The following is a 19,812-nucleotide window of genomic DNA, read 5'->3' as shown; positions in this document are numbered from 1 at the left end:
TTCTGACATTTCAAGGGATGAACTTTATTGAAGGTTGCTTCAAAAGGCTTTCCACAATTCTGCTTGTTTTAAATACAATAATCTTTTGATTTTCATTTCTTCCCTGAAAAAGGATTTGGGAGCAAGCTGGGGAAGAATGCTTACTGCTGAGCGTGTGAGGACTGCCTTCCCAATGAGATATACATAGACACGATTTCATACTTGTAGGAAAAAATTCCAGCATTTCAGTGGACATCAAGACATAAGAAAACAAAAATTAATAGCTGAGAAGTCAAAATAATAATTAACCGTTTCAAAATAATTGAAATCATCACTGTTCTGGGGCCACTGACAGAAATTTTTTCACTAACCCGATATTCAACTTAATTTGCAGAATAGTACAGAAGCTTGTCCTTGACTTGTTGGGGAGAGGAAAGACCAACAGCTTGGAGGCTGACTGGATTTTACCCAAAGACACAATGGACAATTTTGCAGTCATACTCAGGTTCTAATGTGCTCCAATTTCCTATTCTTTCCTAAAAGCATGTTCAAAGCAAGCCCCTATTTTTTTTTATTTGTTGGTTTGCCTTTAATGAAGTTATTTTGAAAGGAGAGTATGTGACTAAAAAACTATCAGTACTGATGCATTTTTATTCTCCTAGAAGTTGGTCAAAAACATTATATAATGAGTACTTTGGGTTAGTGACTGCACTTTGTTTTCCTTCTGTGAAAAGGCCTTTTCCGTATTTTCCCTAAACATGGGGCTCAGAAAACTGAGCCTCTAACTAAAGTATTCTCAATTAATTTTGAAAACAAACAAACAAACAAAACCCAAATCTTGGCTTGTCTGAGGAACACTCAAGATGTGAAGCCAGAGTCAGGTCTTAAGATAAGGACAGAGTGAAATGAGAGGCCTGGGCTGCAGGGAGAACTCTGAAGCCCTCCTCACCTGTGGGGCCTGACTCTGGAGGCTGCCGGAGGCCTCACTGTGGGCAGCTTGGAGAAGGCAGATGTGAGGCTGCAGCAGCTCAGGTGTTAGGAGATGTATTCAGTGTGCTGTAACAACACACCATGTCTCTTCTGCAGCAAGGAGAAAGAAAGAAATATAAAAGGAAGAACAAAACTGAGGGAAGATAAGGAGGAAAAAGAAGAAAAGAAAAGAAAAACGGGGAGGCAAAAGAAAGATTGAAAGATCAACCATGCAAAGTTTGTTCTTGAAAAAGGATTATTTTCTTAAGCAAGGAAGGTTGGCAATTTTTTTCTGAAAAGCCCAGACAGTAAATCTTTCCAGCTTTGCAGACCATATGGTCTCTGTTGTAGATACTCTGCTGTGCTGGAAAGCAGCTATGAAAGATACATAAACAAATGGGCATGGCTATGTTCCAATAAACTTTTATTTACAAAAGAGCGACCAGCCCATATTCTACAGACCCTTGATAGGGTGTCTGTAAAAAAGATGGCTTGTGTGGGCTGACAGGAAACCAAAAGGAACGGGGGTGGTTCCTGGACCCAGCACCCTGGGAAATTCCAAAACAGTCCCAGATGTGGTGACAAGCCACCAGACTCACGGAGGGTGATGTCTGCATTGTGTCGCATGCTGTCCTTTCCTACTTAGCTCTCAGGTCCTTCAATCAGCAAGACACCGCCCAGAGAGGAAAGTAACAGCTACAGCCCTTACTACACAATCCATCACAAGGCAGGAAAGAGACCAAACTTCAGTTCAAAGCAACTGTCTTGAAGTGACATGTTCCACTGATATCCTACATGAACATTGAGAAGTGCACAGAGGAGCCCATCAGGAGCACCACATCTGTGAAGGGATGCGACATGTACCTCTCCTATCCATACTACCTCAAGAACCAAACCCACAGCCCAAGATTATTGTTTTCAGAGAAGGGTTGTGTAGAAATCTTTACTGAAATACAGATGTGACAGAACTGGCTTACCTATGGGCCCCAAGGATCTAGCAACTACAGACTGACAGACAGTAGTGACGTTCCTGTGCAGGAAGCCTTAAGAGCAGAATAAAGGGTGGCTGCCTCCCTGTGTGCTGTAGCTTGCTTGGGGTCTGAGGGAGCGCTGTGGTGAGGCTCTGGGCCCTGACTAGGGAGGGTCTGCATGTTGTCCTCCCAAACCCAGGGAGCCTTAGGGGCCAGGAAGTGAGAGCCAGAAGACGGGATCTCCCAAAGAGAGCCCAGCTCTGGGGAGCTAAGGTAGAGCTTCTGAGACTGCTTCCCTGGAGCTCTCCCAGAAGCTCAGAGGTAATACCAGCGTTCTCTGGTCAGCAACTTCAGCTCTGGTGCTGGGTCAGTCATGGTGCTAGCCCCAGGAGCAGAATTCTTTTGTGATTTGGAATCTGGAATGTGGGACAGACTGCCTTTGCATCTGGCGGCCAGCCATACTGTGACGACAGCTATAAAGAGGACGTCTTTGCAAGGCAGGGAAAACCAGGGGAGACTTGAGTCAGCTGCAGGCCTGGCTTGGAGGTGTCTAGGAGCAGCTAGACAACATCGGTTGTAAGTGTAAAAGGGCATTTCAGAGCCAGCCCTCAAGTTCATTTGTCCCCCCTTCTGCTATTAGCAAAATTAACTGACTCAGCAAAAATGAGATTCAACAAATATAAAAATACCTCTAAACTTTTAAGTGTTCTAATTATGTAGACTCTCAGTCTATTGAAGTGTTGTCACTACTCTAAAATGTTAAGCTGATTTTAAAGATGACCACTGCGGTGTATATATATATATAAAAAAATGCATACACATTGATACCTTTTCTCAACTGCTGCCTAAAATGACAGAAAAGGCTATTATCTTGAAACATGCTTTTAAAAATGAAAAAGAACTTAGGAAGGTAATGGAATGTGTTATAAGCCTGGAACTGGATGGGTTGCAGCTGCTCACTGCCTCATACCTCTCCCGAACCTCATCCAAGCAGCGCTACAAGGCATCTGCGTGCCGCTAAGGGGGGCACCTCGAGTCAGCACATGTGGCCTCAGCAAACCTCGGCTGTTGAAGTCACCACAAAAACAGGATCCAGTGACGACTATATGAGAATATTTCTTAAAAACTTCAAAACCACTTTCAAAGATTAACCGAACCTACTCAAAACATACTAATGCTTCTGTGCAACTTAATGCTGAGAAAGGGCTGCCCAACATACACACTCAGCAGTTTCATTCATATAGGTAGCTCTTGAATGGCCAAAGTCAAAGATATTAAAACAAAAAGAAAAGAGACTCATGGGATAGAGGAGACATAAAGGGAAAGAAAGTCAAGGCTTCATTGAAGATAGTCTATGAAATTCAACACAATTCTCAATTTCCCATGAATCGAACTTTCTCTCCAGTCCTAGCCAGTCAGCAGAAGTTCTCATTATATACAGCAAACCTTTAACAGAATGGGTAGAAGCCCTGTTTTATCATGAGTTGATGGAACTATGCATGAAAAAAGTCCATCTGGGTTTACCTAAACAATCTAAATGGAAACGTTTTAGTAAAAAGGACAGAGGAGCCCCTGTCCATACAAGCCTACTTCTGTGACAGAGCACAGCAGAGGAGCTTTCACAACCAAGCCTGTTTTGCAGAGTGGCCCAGTGGAAATGCTGAGCACATACTGCATTGTAATGGAGCAAAGTTACAGGCACCAAGGTAAAACTAATGCAACCACCTCAGGCGTCATTCGGGAAAGGCAAACAACATCAGTTACAAACACTGCAGCTCTCACCTTTGAGCCAAGGAACAGAACCTGCCGTGAGAGAGGCAAGAGTGATACTCCAAGCGTTAAGTACCAGTACGGTGCTCATCAGTCAGAATGCTAACACCCACGCAAAACACGTACATTCACATTGGGACAAGCCAACTGAACATCAGCTCCAGGTGGGAGGAGGGATGTGGGCCCCGCTACAAGATGCTGAGCTGCTTCCTCCAACTGTAAGGTTGCTCTGACCTTCACGTGACTCTGTGCTGTTTAGACCTTTCTGAGTCTGGCGCCAAACTGGTGTTACGGATACTCATGTAGAGACCCTGGGCCACATTTGAACCATCTGGCCTGTGCTACTTATGCAGCTCATGAACACCCTAGCACACTGCATGGGGAAGAAAGAATTTTACTGTACTGGGGCTGGGAGACATCTGTGGCTGATAACCACAGGCAAATGCACCCAAATGTACATGAACACACAAACTCCTAAACTTTTCTATTACTGGAAATAACAACTTGGCTTTCTTCGAATATGGAAATATTCAGGGTAAGAAAGAAGATTAGAACAGTCACTCTCATCCTAATTGTCAAGTTACAGTTACAAGATGAAAAAAAAAAATCCTACATTTCCCCCCTGCTGAAGTCAGGTAAAAGCCTTATTCGAATGCCAGCAAGCTTGCAAGGCCAAAAATGAAAAGGATGGTAAGAATCAGTAATGTAAATCACCTGGGGGATGTAAATAATTTTTAGAGGTCCTAACCCAATAGTAACACCTTGTGACCCATCTTTTGTCCCATGGGTGCATCATTTAGAATACATTTTTTTAAATGACATAAAGTCAAAAGTGGGAGGAGTGACCAATAATGAATCTGATTTTTTTAAAAAGGAGTAACAGAAATACTCATCTATCATAATAATTATAAATTCCCTCTGCAATCTCCACATACCATAAAAATGATTTGGTTTAGCTTTCGAATATCATTTAAACAAACAAACAAGACGGAGAGGGAAGTTCACTGCTTGGGTTTGCAAAGAGGAGCATCTGCTCATGGACAGACGCTGCAGGGCGGCTGCTGAAAAGCTACTTTTCTGTGCATGACGGTGATCTTCTTGGCTACAAGTGCTTGTGCATCAAGTATAAAATACAAGCCTTTATCACATAGATCAGCTTTTTAGCTTTCGTAAATTTAAAAACAAAAAGGATAAATAAGGCACTGTACTTTTAAAAACTAAAACTGCTTGGTTCCAAGTTTAAAACCCAAGGAACAATCAGAATATAATATATAACTTCCCTTACTCAGCCTCAGAGAAAGACTCTGCAAGTTCCCTTCTCCATCTGAGATGCATTTTCTGGCATCTTCAGTTGTGGTGTTCTCTGTTACCTGCAGCTTTGAAAGGCTGGATAAGCTTATAAAAGCAGAGTTAGTTAATGCACAATGCAGGGTTACTTCTGCAGGACAGTTTTAACTCGTGGCTGCCAGCCTTCTGATCACTTTGCATCCAGCCGTCTCCGTTTGCTGTGAGAAGAGTCCAGCTTTGCCTTTAGTTTTCGCTTTCTCTGGGCTGCACTGCTCTCCGGGGTTTTTGTCAAGGGTCTGGCCCGAGTCTTCGAGCTGCTCTGCTTCCTGCTGGCGGCCTTCTGCGGCCTGGAAGAGCACTCACCTGCCCCCTTTTGCTTTGCAGGTTTCATCCCTGCCTCCGAGGCAGGGGGCTGTGTGGGTCTTTTGTTTGTATTCTCTTTTTCCCTTCTAGAGGGAGGGCAGTTCTTCCCAGGAGACTTTTTAGGGATCTTCACTTTATTCTCTTTTAAGGATGTCTTTCTGGGCAGTTGGCTGATTCTGTCCCTTGCAGCTGGCTTCTTGGCAGCAGGCGTTCTGGTGGTTCCATCAGGATGCTTGTCTTTGCTGGCTTTCACCACCGGTCCCTTGTCCTTCCTGTCCTGAGTGCTGCCGCCTTCTGTCCTCTTGCGTTTATTCTGCACTTCTGCTTTCGGCAAGACTTCAGTCATCTGCTTCCCTTTCCTTCCCTTCATTCCATCGGTGCTCTTGGGCTTAATAGGAAACCCATCTGCGTCCACCTGCAGGGCAAGCTTGGGGGACATCAGAGGGTTGATGCATACACTCTTACAACTCTGTTTACTTTCCACAGCCTGCCCAAATGGGCTTTCCATTTTCTCACTCTTGATCAAACATTGCTGGGCTCTCAGCTTTCCTCGAATATTGGAATATTTTCTGAGGATCCGGGTACTGGCTGGGGTAGGTGAGTTTGTGGGAGGATGGCTACTTCGTCTTTCCTTGACTTCCTCTACACTGTCTTCAGAACCGGGGCCGAGGCTGACGTCACTGGTGTCCTCTGACTCCACCTGGTCAGGATTTTCTCGAAATTTGGCCCAGAGCTTCTGTGTTTTCCAATTGTTCCTAGCAGGAGTAGCTCCAGGAAATTTCTTCAAGTGCTTTTTTAAGCGCTCAGCCTGTAGTGAACTGGGGTACAGGCTGGAAGGAGAGTACTTCTGAAGAGGATGCTTGACGGGGGGGATGTCTCCTGGAAGACGAGTGTTGAGCTTCTTCACGATCACCAGAGACCGGGTTTCAGTAGTCTCTAAGAACCATTTGCAAACATTAGATAATTTAAAGTTTGTCATAAACAGCATCTGAACAGGAGAAAACTTTTGAACCTCCAATGAACCCCTACATTTCCGTGACCTTTTCTTGCTTTTCCAAATCTCCTTCAGTTTATCTGACTTGTTCCTTGATCTTGGTGTTGGCTGGGCTTCTTTCTCCAACTGGATCCAGCCCTTCTGAACTCTCATGTACTGGGCATTGAAGTTGGCAATAAGCTCTTGGTTCTCCTCCTCTGCACACCATTCCACAAACTTTGGCTGGTCGTCCACCATGGGGTCCACATCCTCCTCATCTAAGGGATCTCCACTCTCCGAAGCTTCATCTTCCTTTGGCATTGGGTTTCCTTGTGCTGCTTCCTTTTCTGAAGTCACTCTTGCAGTGTCTGAGGAGTCCAGAGAATGAGCATGTCTTAGGTTGTAGGTTGAAGAGGTCAGTCTTGTAAGCCTCGGTACCCATTTTGGGGGCCCAGCAGCATCACCACTTCCACTACCTGATAAGCCCAGTGCACTGGACGGCAGGTCGCTTTCACCATCTTTACACTGGGTGTTTTCAGTGCCGACCTCATTCACAACCTCCTCCAGATCTTGTGTGGGAATTGGTTCTGGCTTCTCTTTTGATTGTTCTGGGAAAGTACAAGGAATACTTTCGGAGGGGTCATGAGCATTTTTCTCCCCTAACTTAGACTGAACATAGATTTCCAGTCTCTCTCCAGGCAGGGGTTGGCCCACTGTGGTTATGGGATCATTGCTGGGGAAAATATCTCCTTCTTCCCCCTTGACTTCTTTTGCCAGCATGTTTTTAAAAGTCTGCCTGGTGATGATCCCACCTCCTTCGCCCACCTGCTCAGTGTCTTTCTCAGAGGGATTTTCATCAACACCTGGGTTTTCAGTATCCTCCAGACCTTTTGTATGGAAGCCGTCAGCCAGAAGGCCCTCAGATGCTGTCTCCCCGGGGCACCCTTCTTTTTTAGAACGTTTCATACCAGGATTTTTAGAAATCTTGATCTCAGGACAAGGAGAGGAAGAATCTGAACTTTGACTTCTCAGGCACCTATCCGCAGAGGGAGGATCTGAAAGCTGACTCCTTAGGCACCTGTCAGAGGCCTCAGGGAGTTTTTTACTTTTTTTCTTCTTGTCCACATTCTCTTCAGGTGAATCAATGTTTTGATCAGACGTATCTTTTTCTGAACAAAGTTTTACATCACTGCTCTGTCCCTCTGATTTTCCTGTACCACCTGCTGCCTCACTGTCCTCAATTTCTCTGGGGTTTTCATTAGTGAAAGTGCTGCTTTCCTTCAAGGGCGGGCAGGTATCCAGCTCCTGAGTGTCTTCTTCAGTCTTGGCCTCAGTACTGATGCTTTGGTTGTCTTCAGCTTTTCCCAGGCTCAGGGGAGGCTCCAAACCCACCGGCGGACTTTGACTTTCTAAGCCCAGAGGACCCTCCTCTCTGCTGACTATTTCAGGAGAAGAATGAAGCCTAGAAACCACATTGCCACTGCCTCCCTCAGAAATACTCTCAGCAGAGGAAACCAGGTGACCGTCTTGGATGACAGTCCCCTCCTTGATATCCAGCAGTTGGACTGGTTGCTGATCTTGTTCAGGGGAAGCCACCCCACTTGCTGTGGGAGTTGAGACCATGGAGCTACCTTCTGGCGTGTCCTCTTCGGGAAGATGAGCAGGGAGAGGCGATGCCAAGCTGGAGGCTGTCATTTCCTCTGACCTGGGAGAGCTGCTCGGATTTGGTTTATTTGTCATGGGGCAAACCTCAGGCTCCTGAGATTCCTTTTCAGAGGAAGCTTCTCTTTCTCCTTCCTTGAGGGAGGTTATTTCTTTACTTGGTTCTTCATGGTCGTCTTCTCTGGGACACTGCACATCCACAGCAGGTCCAGGGGCAGAAAGTATGAGGGTCTGCTTGGCAGTGACCACTGCCTCTGGCTCCACTGTTGAACAGCTCGCTTTTTCTTGAGAGTGTAAATTTCTGGCCAGCGTGCGAACAGTTGGCAGCTCACAACAATCACCATTGAAGAAGTATCCTCGAGTACTCTTCCTGGCTGTTTTCCGAGAAGATAATATTGATCTTTGATTCTCCAAGTGGCACTCTGTTATCGGCTGACTGATATAAACGACATCACACTGGTTATCATAATCGTTTATCCTCAGCCCTGATGCCCTCTTACTCTTCCGAGCTGTCTTAATGGAGGTTGATATCATCTTGGTTCGCGAATGTCCATTAGATGCTTTGTGGACAGCTGGCATGGGGCTGGAGGCTAACCAACCATCTTTGGGATGATCAAACTGACCTTTATCACTGGGATGTAAATGATAACTCACCTTATTTCTTCCTAGTGAGTGAAGATGGTTCTCTTGCTTTGGCCTTGAATCTTGTTCACTGGACTCTAACTCCTGGCGCAGAGGTGTTTTTGAGCTACAGAGTAAAGCATTCTCTTTGTCAGCAGTTCTAGGTGAATTCCCAGTAAACCCTGAGTCCCAAGCCTCTTCTGATAAAGCTTTGAATGAATTTCTTTGAGAAACAATACAGCTGTTGCTCTCCTCACTATTCTCAGGTGCCACTTTCACTGCAATCAGACTTTCTACTAAAGCTGAGCTCTGCATATGGTCTTCCCCATCCTCACATATTTTCACATTCGTGTCTTGCTCCTGTCCAGTGGTTTGCCCCTCCAAGCTCTTAGAGGTGTGGTGGAAGCTTAACGAGGAAGAATTAGATGCGGCGAGGTATCCCAGAGTGGAACTATCCGTTGAACTACCAGAATTAGGTTTAGTGGTTGGATGTTCAGAGGAAGTTTTCTGGATAATAGTCAAGGCATTCTCTCTTCCATCTGCAGAGTTTATCTCAGGAGGAGGCTCCTTCAGGGCCTGTTCTGTTAAGTGTGGAGGGCTGTGCGGGTCTGATGAGTCTACGAACAAATCTACAGAAGGAGGAGACTTCCTATCGAGACACGCACCATCCTTTTCCTTTTGTCTGGCGCCTAGCTGGGCACAGCCAGCGTTGCAAGTGGATGCATCCATCGCTCCAGAATCAGGCCGCAGGTCCTCAGTGCCCGGCTGGGATTCAGTGTACAGATCGTTCAGGACGCGGATGAACTGCTTCTGGTGATGAGTGCACAGTTTTACCATAAACTTCTCCAGTGGGGACTTCGACTGATTGTTAGAATCTACTGCTATCGCCTCTGCTGAGTTCTCACTAGATGGACAAAGAGAAAGGAGAAATTAGTATGGTCATTTTCTGAAGAACATTTTTACATTATGAAATTCACCAGATGTTACTCATGCTATAAAGAGAATGAACAGACACTCTAAAACGGCTTCTAAGGGCCCATATAAATTTCATTTAATAAGTATTTTCCTAATTAAAATCTAAGGCCAGTCCTGATATATTCCCAAATTTTAGTAACATCCTTCATACTTTTAAAGTGATCATTCATAATAATTTTTATCTTATAGAGAAGAAATATCATTGATAAGAATTTTTCCGAAAATAAAATTTTGGCCACATTATTAACTCTAGTCAGTTAACATACACTTTCATTTTAGTAGTCCTGTTATTAAATAGTCATTGATTTATAAGTCCACCACACTGACAAAAATTCAGATGCACTACATCACAAACTTTGGACTTAAAGAAATTGTAGTTTTAACATGGTTTCTCAGCATGACTAATTGGCTGGACTTATAATTCTGCAAACAGTAATGCAGGAACTTTTCTGCCCCCTTCCTGGGGCAATGAGAATTAAGATCTGTAATTTCACATTTCAGACACAATGACAGATGGAGTTAGAAGCAATTGCTGATTCCTAGGCTCTAAACAAGGAAACCGGAAATCCCACTGTAAACTGCAAGGTTCTGTCACTGCAAGGAGGCAGCCGGATGTCTTCTCAGTCAAGCCCCGCCTGCTACATTCTCCTAGACCTTCAACAAGCATTTTACAGTACTTCACAAGACGTCATTCTACATCAGACAACCACTTCTGTAAGTTATGCAGGACAACTCTGAAGTTTAACCTGGACAGTGGGCGGTGGCGGGCAAGGATGATCCTACACTCAAAATAAGCTAAAAGCAAGTCCCACTCAGACAGCTGAGGGTTGTCAAGGGCTACTGAGTGTTTCTAGATGTCTTGGTTTTACTAAATTCAAGCAGTTGGAGAGCTCCAATTTTCTGGGGTTTTTTTGGTTTGTTGTTTTTTAAACAATTCATTTGAGAGAGAGTGCAAGCGAGCCCAAGCCAGGGATAAGGACAGAGGGAGAGGGAAAAGCGGGTTCCTTACTGAGTAGGGAGCCTGACCCAGGGCTTGATCCCAGGACCCCAAGATCATGGACCAGAGCTGAAGGCAGAGGCTTAACCGACTGAGACACTCAGGGACCCGATCCAGTTTTCTGGAGTTTTATGCAACTTGTCAATCTCTATCTTCCTGAGTCTCCCTAAGGAGATAATTATCTGACTATGAAACCATCGGGGCACTGAGGGCAGTTTAGTAAACATGTGTTAAACAGATGTTACTTGATAGTATCTTCCAGCTAATTCGCCTTTTTCTTCAATCTCTGACTTTATCTCCCAGCCATGAGGTGCCTTTCCAGGAAAGCTTACCTTAGACAGCCGTCCCTGGCCTCCTGCCTTCCTCATCCCCTGTCGCTATGTCTGTCAGGTGGTACCAACAGCATAATATGTGTAACAGGATACAGTATTGTAAGACAGTAGCAAGTGTTCTGCCACTTACTAGTTGTGTAACCTTGGCCAGAACACTTAACTATTTTTGGTCTTAACAGAGGTGCCTCCTCTTCCACTTAGGATTAGTACAAAGGAAAACCTACAAAGTTATCAGTTACCATTGACCAATGTGTCAGCCAGTCACATTAAACATACTTGAATAAAAAATAACTCAGAGATGTGCATTAATGCTTTCTCACAACCTAAAGTGAATTTTCCACATAAAGTTTACACTTCAAGTACCAAACATTTAAAATTCTAAAAAGTGGGATGCCTGGGTGGCTCAGTTGGTTAAGCGGCTGCCTTCGGCTCAGGTCATGATCCCAGCGTCCTGGGATCGAGTCCCACATCGGGCTCCTTGCTCCGCGGGGAGCCTGCTTCTGCCTCTGCCTTCTACTCTGTCTGCCTGTGCTCGCTCTCGCTCGCTCTCTCTCTCTCAAAGAAAATCTTAAAAAAAATAAAATAAAATAAAATTCTAAAAAGTATTTTTGATGGAAGTCTTTTAAAATTATCCTCCTCTGTACATAGTCTTTTCTTTCTTAATGACTCAGGATTTTTACCATGTTCACTATTATTAAAGTTTAGCTGTTGTGGTTTATTTTTTTTTTTTTGAGAGAGAAAGAGAGAGAGGGCATGTGTGAATGGGGTGGGGAGGGGGCAGTGGGAGAGAATTTTTTTTTTTTAAAGATTTTATTTATTTATTTAACACAGAGAGAGAGAGAGAGAGAGAGAGAGAGTGAGAGAGAGGGAACACAGGCGAGGGGAGTGGGAGAGGGAGAGGAAGGCTTCCCGCTGAGCAGGAGCCTGATATGCGACTCAATCCCAGGACCCTGGGATCATGAACCGAGCCAAAGGCAGACGCTTAATGACTGAGCCACCCAGGCACCCCAAGAGAGAGAGAATCTTAAGCAGCCTCCACACCCAGTGTGGAGCTGGACACAGGGCTCGACCTCATGACCTGAGATCATGACCTGAGCTGAAATCAAAACATGGATGCTTAACCTACTGAGCCACCTACATGTGCCATAGCTGTTAGTTTTATTATACTGAACTAAAATACATAGATAGCTTTGGGTGCTATTCGATTAAGTAAATCTGACTCCCTTAATACAAAAAAGTCACACTGGCAGTCTGTATGTTATTAAATCTTTCTTATAATTGGCTGCAAAATAGCAGCTGTGTTTCTTACTTCAAGTCCTAGACTGGTACTTTAGATAAAAATAAAGATTCTGAATGAAGGCTTCAGGAACAGTAAAGTACATGGATTTTCTAACAATTTCACTGCTCAATGCTCTTTATTTTTCAGTTTTTGAAGGTGTTCCTGATGTCTCTGAGAGAGGTGACTATAAAGTGGGATATCACTGCCTTTTCAATGCATCAAAAAAGTGCATGTTAGCAATACATGAAAAAAGGTTAAAAAAGGGTTGATCAAGGTTTACAAAAAAGATAAAGAAATATCCTGGTATCTTACTACAGAAAAAACTAGAGATAAATGTTTCCCTCTAACTTAAGAAGCATAATTATCACCAAAGTGTGAAAATCTGGACACTGTTCCATGCCTATGGCTTTGCTCTGGAAAGTCGGTTTTAGTATTTGGGGTTAACAATATGCTTACAGATTAATGAAATCAAGATGTATACCCAATAAGAGGACAGAATGCTCTGAAAGAAACTGAGAAAGTACTTTCTTCTAAAGTGATGCTCACACGGAATAAAAAACTGAGTAATAATTAATCCACAGGTGAGATCTAACCTCTTTTATGGTCATGAGACATGTGCTACTGTTCTATATTTTAATAATTTAATAGTGCTTCAGTATTTTAATTAGCCTCAACTAAGTAAGATTTCCAAAGGGCCATGAAACCACCCCTGAAGCAATGGTTGTGGCAATATGGCTGAGCTAGTCCCAGAAGACAGACAACTACAGGTAAGTATGAATCTGTTTCACAGCACTACGGAAAGGGGAAATGGGGTCTTCACAACCAAGGCACACGTACTGCAGAAACATCAGTACCCACCAAACCTAGAACAGCAGTATAGCATTCGGCTGCTGAAAAACAGCATCAGAGAGGGAGTCCAGGAGGCAAGAAGATTAAAACTGCAAATGGCAACCTTGCATAAAAGAGACATTAACAAAGGGTCATCTGTAGGTGCGTTTTCCTGGCAAAAAGGATCAGGGAGAACATACTGGTGAACCACAGGTCATCAGAGCAAGAAGTAGGGAGCTCTTCATCAGTTAGTTCCTGGGCCACCTCAAAACAAACTCCACCTGGAGTGACTGCACCTTTTCCTGAAATCCTAAGCCATAGGGGTTTGCAAACTACATTGGCAATCATAAGGAATCATGTATATTTATTCTATACATCTTGTATCTTGTTTCTTTTACTGACTTGTCTTTGTCTTAGCTTTCCAAGCAAATGTAAGCTACCTGAGCTACTTGAGATGTAAGGAACAGGCAGGGATCACATTTCATGCTCTTCTGTTTTTTCTGAGCAAAAATGAGGGGAGAGAAAAAGCATCAAGCATGCTTCCTGGGTTTTCTTCCTGGGCAGCTTCATTTGCTGAGTTAGGAACACAGGGAATGAAGCAGAGGGCTGGAGATTGTTACAATAGGTATGTGTCTCATGAGTTCCTTTTCTTACACACGGAGTTGAGGTATATCTAAAATTCTGAATCTGAGATGTTCTGGAAGGCAACTGGACCGGTAGCTTCACTTGGATCTGAAAACCTTCACATTAATACTAACCTTTGTCCAAGTGTCATTAAATGGCCTTGTTTTAATAGCTAACTTTAAACTACAGTAATAAAATCGCTTTTGACTGTGCCTCTAACGTGTCAAGCTTCCTACCTTTTCTCTAAAAATTTTTCAGTAAGATCTTAGGTTTAGATGAATTTTAATTTCAGATGATTTGAATGTTTAATTTTAAGCTAACCTCAACTTCTTGAAATTTAATACTATTACAATTTTTTCATTTATTTTTTATTTTTATTTATTTTTTAAAAAAGATTTTATTTATTTATTTGACAGAGAGAGAGAGAGACCACAAGTAGACAGAGAGGCAGACAGAGAGCGAGCGGGATGCAGGCCCCCTGCTGAGCAGAGAGCCGATGCGGGACTCGATCCCAGGACCCTGGGATCATGACCTGAGCCAAAGGCAGCGGCTTAACCCACTGAGCCACCCAGGCGCCCCTTCATTTTTTTTAAAAGGGGGTGCAGTTTTTTAAAAACTGGCTAGTTTCTGCCTGGTTTTAAACAGCTAGTCTTTACCTTTGCTTCTAGTTTTTCCGTTTTTTCCTATAGTCTCAAGCCTTTGAAAGAGCCCAAATATGCATTTGCCCTGATTTAGAACACTCTCAGGCACTAAGAAGGTAAGTAAGAGAGGGTCCAGCTTCTTTCCTGCAGCCCATTCCCTCAACTCGACTGAAGGGGGAGCACTGTAGTACCTCAGTGACTACAGCTGGTAGGATGGATGTCCCTCACACCTGACCAGGTAAGATCTTTATAAGAACAATAATTCATCACAGATTTCAAAATCGCTCATTTGATTTCATGTTCTTCCTGCTTAACAACAGGAGTCTGTAACAGTTAAGTAAATGATTTATCAATCAGAAATACTTCACCACTAGAGAGCTGTAAGCTCCCAGGGACTGGGAAACGGGAGGTAGGGTGTATAAAGAGAGGGAAACTTGACTTCCAACTGCCTGGATTAGTTCTGAGTGTCTCCTTGGAGAGAAATCGCTTGCATGACTTTGACTCTGTATTTCTATCCCCAGCTCAATGCCTAAGTCTTAAGGGTGTGGTCAAAGGATAAGATAATATTCATAACAACTCTGAAAGGTACAGTTTAAGAGTGAGGTGTTGTTTCACAACCCTATCTATAATGATTTACTCAATGATGTTTTTCCAGATCAGAGGTTAGACACAGCTGAACTCGCCTACTTGGTCAATACTGCAATACTTAAGTCCCCAAAGAAAAGCATTCCTATGGTTAATGTAAATGGTTGACTGTCAATGCTTATCTTAGGGTAAAAGAATAAAATGAGGGGCGGGCGCCTGGGTGGCTCAGTCAGTTAAGTTTCTGCCTTCAGCTCAGGTATGATCCAAGGGTCCTACTTCTCCCCTTCCCTCTTCTGCTCCCCATTTCTATGCTCTGTCAAACAAATAAAAATAAATTTTAAAAATAAATAAATTAAAAGAAATAAAATTAGAAGAGGGATGGCAGAGAGTTGAAAGGACAATTTTAAGAGTCTAGACTCTGGGATTGATGGTTTTAGGTAGTCTCTCGAATATCTACTAACTTCCAACAAAACTCATGATGGCAAATGCACCATCAATGATGACCGAAATACAAAAGATCAATGAAGACACTGCATGATGTCTGGATCATCAGAGAAGGGCAGTCCTGGGAAAACGGAAAGGGAGAGAAAGCTCGAGACAACCCCTGACAGAGCAGACAAAATAGTTAAGAGATGTAGATTAATTTGGCTTGATTTTTCTATTTAAATATAAGAAAACATAAAAATGCATCATCAGTTCCCCTCAAGGCAAGAAGAGGCGTATTTTTTGCTAGACAATAATCTGAAATTATGTTCCCTAATTCCTTATTTTCTGGTCTTTCAAGGGCGTGGATAGGTCAGCTGACAAGTCCTTGCTCTGCATTGGGAAACGTATCTACCCTTGGCTGGCTGTTTCACATGTGCGGGTCACATACTTGGATACAGGAATATTCCAAGAACTACGACAACATCCACTGTGTGTACGTGTGTGTGTGTGGAGTGGAGAAGGTGGGCAGTATGGAGTATGGTGATTTTCCAAAAGCCATAGATAGTTTAGTTGAACTTCTAAACTACGGAACGGCCAAGTTTTCCTTCCACAGAACTGAACTAGGAGAAACCATAAAAGGGTACAGTAGATAAAGGTAACAAAGAAATGTGAGAAATGAGATCATAAGATCACAGAACAGAAAGTGACCTCTTAAAATCAGGCAGTTTAATACCTGACTTGCAGGTGGCTGAAATCCAAAATAGAATTTAAATGGATTTGGATTTAGAAAAAGCACTTCTCAAAACTGCGGTTAAGGAGAATGATCATTCCCTTAGAAATGAAAAACACAGAGGAGGGGTGTGTGTGTATTTTCAAACCCTGGGTGATTGCTGATAGCATCTTGTTCAGGTGCAAAGCAGAAAAATAGTGAAGAACTACTGGTCTAAAAACAAGACATGCAATCCCTTAGTAAGAGCTTTCTAAGTCTACTGTGTTCCTAGCCAAGTTTACTAGAAGCAGGGCAGAACAAAGATTCCAAAAACTATGAATAATCTAAACTGGGGGAAAGGAGAAATGCATCAGGGGCTGCTTACCGAGCATGAAGCCATAATATGCTAGTCTTTCTGTATCTTGGGCTTAATACCTCTGATAAAAGTCTATTATTCAGAGTAGATCTCAAGAGGATAGAAGTCTTTTAAGGCTTGTAGCTCCTATTTCTTTTCAACTTAACCAAATTGTCAAATTTCTTAAATTACAATAAAAATATAAATACAAAAGAAATTCTTATTTAACATATTGTCACCCTATAGGCAAATGTACCCCGGTAGCCAAAATATAATCAAAAGGTTACTTGGTGAATAGAAGTCAGAACAAGGGGTCATAAGCACCACAGCCCAATGCCTTTGTCTCCTTTCTAGGAATATAATGAGTTCACAGATGTTTCTGCCAAACCATTTATAGCTGATAGTTTTTTTTCCTACCAGATTGAGTTTTGTTTTTATCATCTCAGGTAAGACTATGCATTTAAGATCAAATACATGAACTCTCGATGTTAATTTACATAAAAGGAGGGAAGGTTCATAGGCTATGAAAGACACAGGATTTTGGACTGGAGGACATAAATTAAAAAGTGATAGTTCCTGGAAGTGAGGGAAGAAATATCCCTAACTGATATTGCTAAATACTGGTTTGGTGAGAGCATTAACCTAAATTATTCATCTAATGAGTACTTTAAGAATTCTTAGAAAACACTTTTAAAATAGACTTTAGGAAATAATATAATAATTTCAGACCAAGAGGACAGACCTCTGTCTCAGGCTACTTTGAACTGAAAAAAAAAAAAGTGTTATCACTGGCCTGAGTTATAAAGCTAGAGTGGAGAGAGATAGTAAAAGCCTAACTGACATTTTAGGAGGTCAGGATTACATGAGAGCTCGTGACAAGCCAGCTGACTGACCTATTTCTCTTTTTGATTTTAGTCAGAGGATTAAAATCTACGTTGCTTTTTGGGGGAAAACTGCCCTTTCATTCCCAGTTTAAATGACCAGGACAATGATGGGACTAGAAAAATGCCACTGCTTATGCAGAAACCAGGTGCTCATTCCCCACACGAGAGGAAATAAACTGTATTGTGGGGCTCTTTCAAATCCCCTCATCATTGGGCAAGGGGAAAGAAACATTTGTCAAGGCCCAGGAGAAGCCAAGAACTGTGTATGGCTTCCCTGGCACCCAGACAAGACTCCATTAGGAGGGGGTGTATTTCCTCTGTAGTAAGAGTGGTAACAACAACCATCAACTCAATACCCACACCACCACTTTGCAAGGCAGTGTGTATGGACAGGGGGCTTTAAAGGAGGCATGGGGGGCTGACACAGAAACAAACAAGAGGACACTTAACAGCTCACATGACAGATCCCAGCAACAAAAATGTTTTTTCCTCTCCAGAAACAGGGTGGTATGTTTTTGACAGATACTCTCTTTCTTTTTGGGTGAAAGGAAGAGGGAGACTAGCAGATTATAATAAGCAGCAGATAAATATTTGATAGTATCCTGAAGTTTCGTGATTGTTAGGGGATCTTCTAGATCCTAACTTTTCTCATGTTCTCTTGAAGTTCTTAATCTCCATTCTCGAAACCATACAAATCTGCAGTGTAAGCCTTAAAAGTGGAAAATTCTACTTTTGTCATATAGTAGATCATGAAGGCATTCCTAATTAACTGTAATCACTTGAAGACTAGATCACTTTAAAACCTTAAAAAGGGATTCTTAATTTAATGTCACTTAATTCATGAGGTGAATATTAGAGGAGGTAAAATATTTAAAAATTTAAAGTACAGGGATAAGCAAAGCATTTTTGGATCTACCATTCTGGGATCCAGTCCTGGAATCAAGTCCTTTACATCATTCTCCACTCCACCTCTCTGGAAACTCAAGTCTAAGTTGGGAGATGTGCTGGAGTGGGATGAACTAAAGCAGAATCATCTGTATATTCAAGTCTTTGCTCAGGAATCATCTGTAGATTCAAGTCTTTGCTCAGGAACTTGAAGACAAAATGTAACTAAATGTACACACTCACACACAACATACTCAACATAGGTATTTTACCTCACTCCCTATCCTGTTTCCCTGTTTCCTCTTGCTTCCCATCACTATCCAGCTCAACTAAACAGACCCAACTTTCCTTGGGGAATACTGTATTTTAAACTCTCTGCCACTAGTTTCTCCTCATTTTAGAGTTTGCTTCACATTACCCAACTGCCATCTTCTTAAAGTCCAAATGCGATCTTAACTTTTTTCTTTTTTTTAAAGTAGGCTCTGGGGGTGCCTGGGCTCAGTGGGCTAAAGCCTCTGCTTTCAGCTTAGAGCCTGCTTCTTCCTCTCTCTGCCTGCCTCTCTGCCTACTTGCCATCTGTCAAATAAATAAAAACCTTTTTAAAAAGTAAAAAATAAAGTAGGCTCGATGCCCAGCATGGAGCCCAAAACAGGGTCTGTTACTTATGACCCTCAGATCAAGACCTGATCTTAGATCAAGAGTCAGGCACTTAATTGACTGAGCCACCCGTGCACCTGATTTTACCTTTTTTGGGTGTGTGTGTGTGTGTGCGTGTGTGTGCATAAAACCTATAAAACCTGTCAACTTCCCACTGCTCATACTCCATCCTCCTTAGCACCTTCTCCCTGGGGGCTGTGTCAGAATTTCTTACTCTACTCCCATGGTTTGTTTCTACCTTTTATTAAATAGCACTTATGTGGCGTTGTAGCATTATGGCTGACATGGCTATCTTCGCCACTAGTTTCTGAACCTTCTCTAAGTACAGGACAGGACTTTGTCCTTTTTAATTCAACAGCTTCACTGCCTAACACATGGGACTCAGATAATTTCAGGTGTAAGTAAGCAATAAATAACCTAACCAAATAAATTACTATGTAGTGAAAATAATTTCCCTAAGACATTTTTCAAGGGAACATATAACAACATAGGAAAAAAGAATAATCTTCCAATGAACATGAATTCAAATCAATGAGGCAGGGAAAGGAAGAAAGGAGTTTTGAAGATCAGACAGTAAAAGGTGTAGGTTCTTAACTGAAGGCACATTAGGAGGTTGCTAGCATGCTCTCCAAGGTACCAGAATAACTGGGATGAAAAGGTATGGTTTACATTAGAGCTTTGACTGCAAACCAGAACAAGAAATATCTTTTACAAAGTGACAAAGTATACATCTCAGTTTGCATTATCTATGATGACACACATTTCAATGAAACAGTATTTATCCTTATTACATGCTATGTGCTTTTTCTCTTTTCTTTTTAAAATGTTGGTTAGGGGGCGCCTGGGTGGCTCAGTGGGTTAAAGCCTCTGCCTTCAGCTCCGGTCGTGATCCCAGGGTCCTGGGATCGAGCCCCACATCAGGCTCTCTGTTCAGCGGGGAGCCTGCTTCCTCCTCTCTCTCTCTCTGCCTGCCTCTCTGCCTACTTGTGATCTCTACCTGTCGAATAAATAAATAAAATCTTAAAAAAAAAAAAAATAAA

The 19,812-nt window shown here is 42.6% G+C and overlaps 1 protein-coding gene across 10 annotated transcripts in view; it reads right to left on the bottom strand.

The window, feature by feature from the left end:
• Positions 1–543: 543 nt before the first annotated feature.
• LCOR (ligand dependent nuclear receptor corepressor) overlaps positions 544–19,812 on the bottom strand; it is a 138,520-nt gene continuing 119,251 nt past the window's right edge. For all 10 annotated transcript variants that reach the window (XM_082722134.1, XM_082722139.1, XM_082722131.1 and 7 more), the window contains one exon: positions 544–9,499. In XM_082722134.1, the coding sequence (XP_082578260.1) occupies positions 5,167–9,499 (4,333 nt within the window). In that variant the 3' untranslated portion in view covers positions 544–5,166. The remainder of the gene's footprint in view (positions 9,500–19,812) is intronic.

Source organism: Mustela nivalis, assembly GCF_964662115.1.
Source record: "Mustela nivalis genome assembly, chromosome: 2".
Lineage (NCBI taxonomy): Eukaryota > Metazoa > Chordata > Mammalia > Carnivora > Mustelidae > Mustela > Mustela nivalis.
This window is presented reverse-complemented; position numbering and strand designations above follow the sequence as displayed.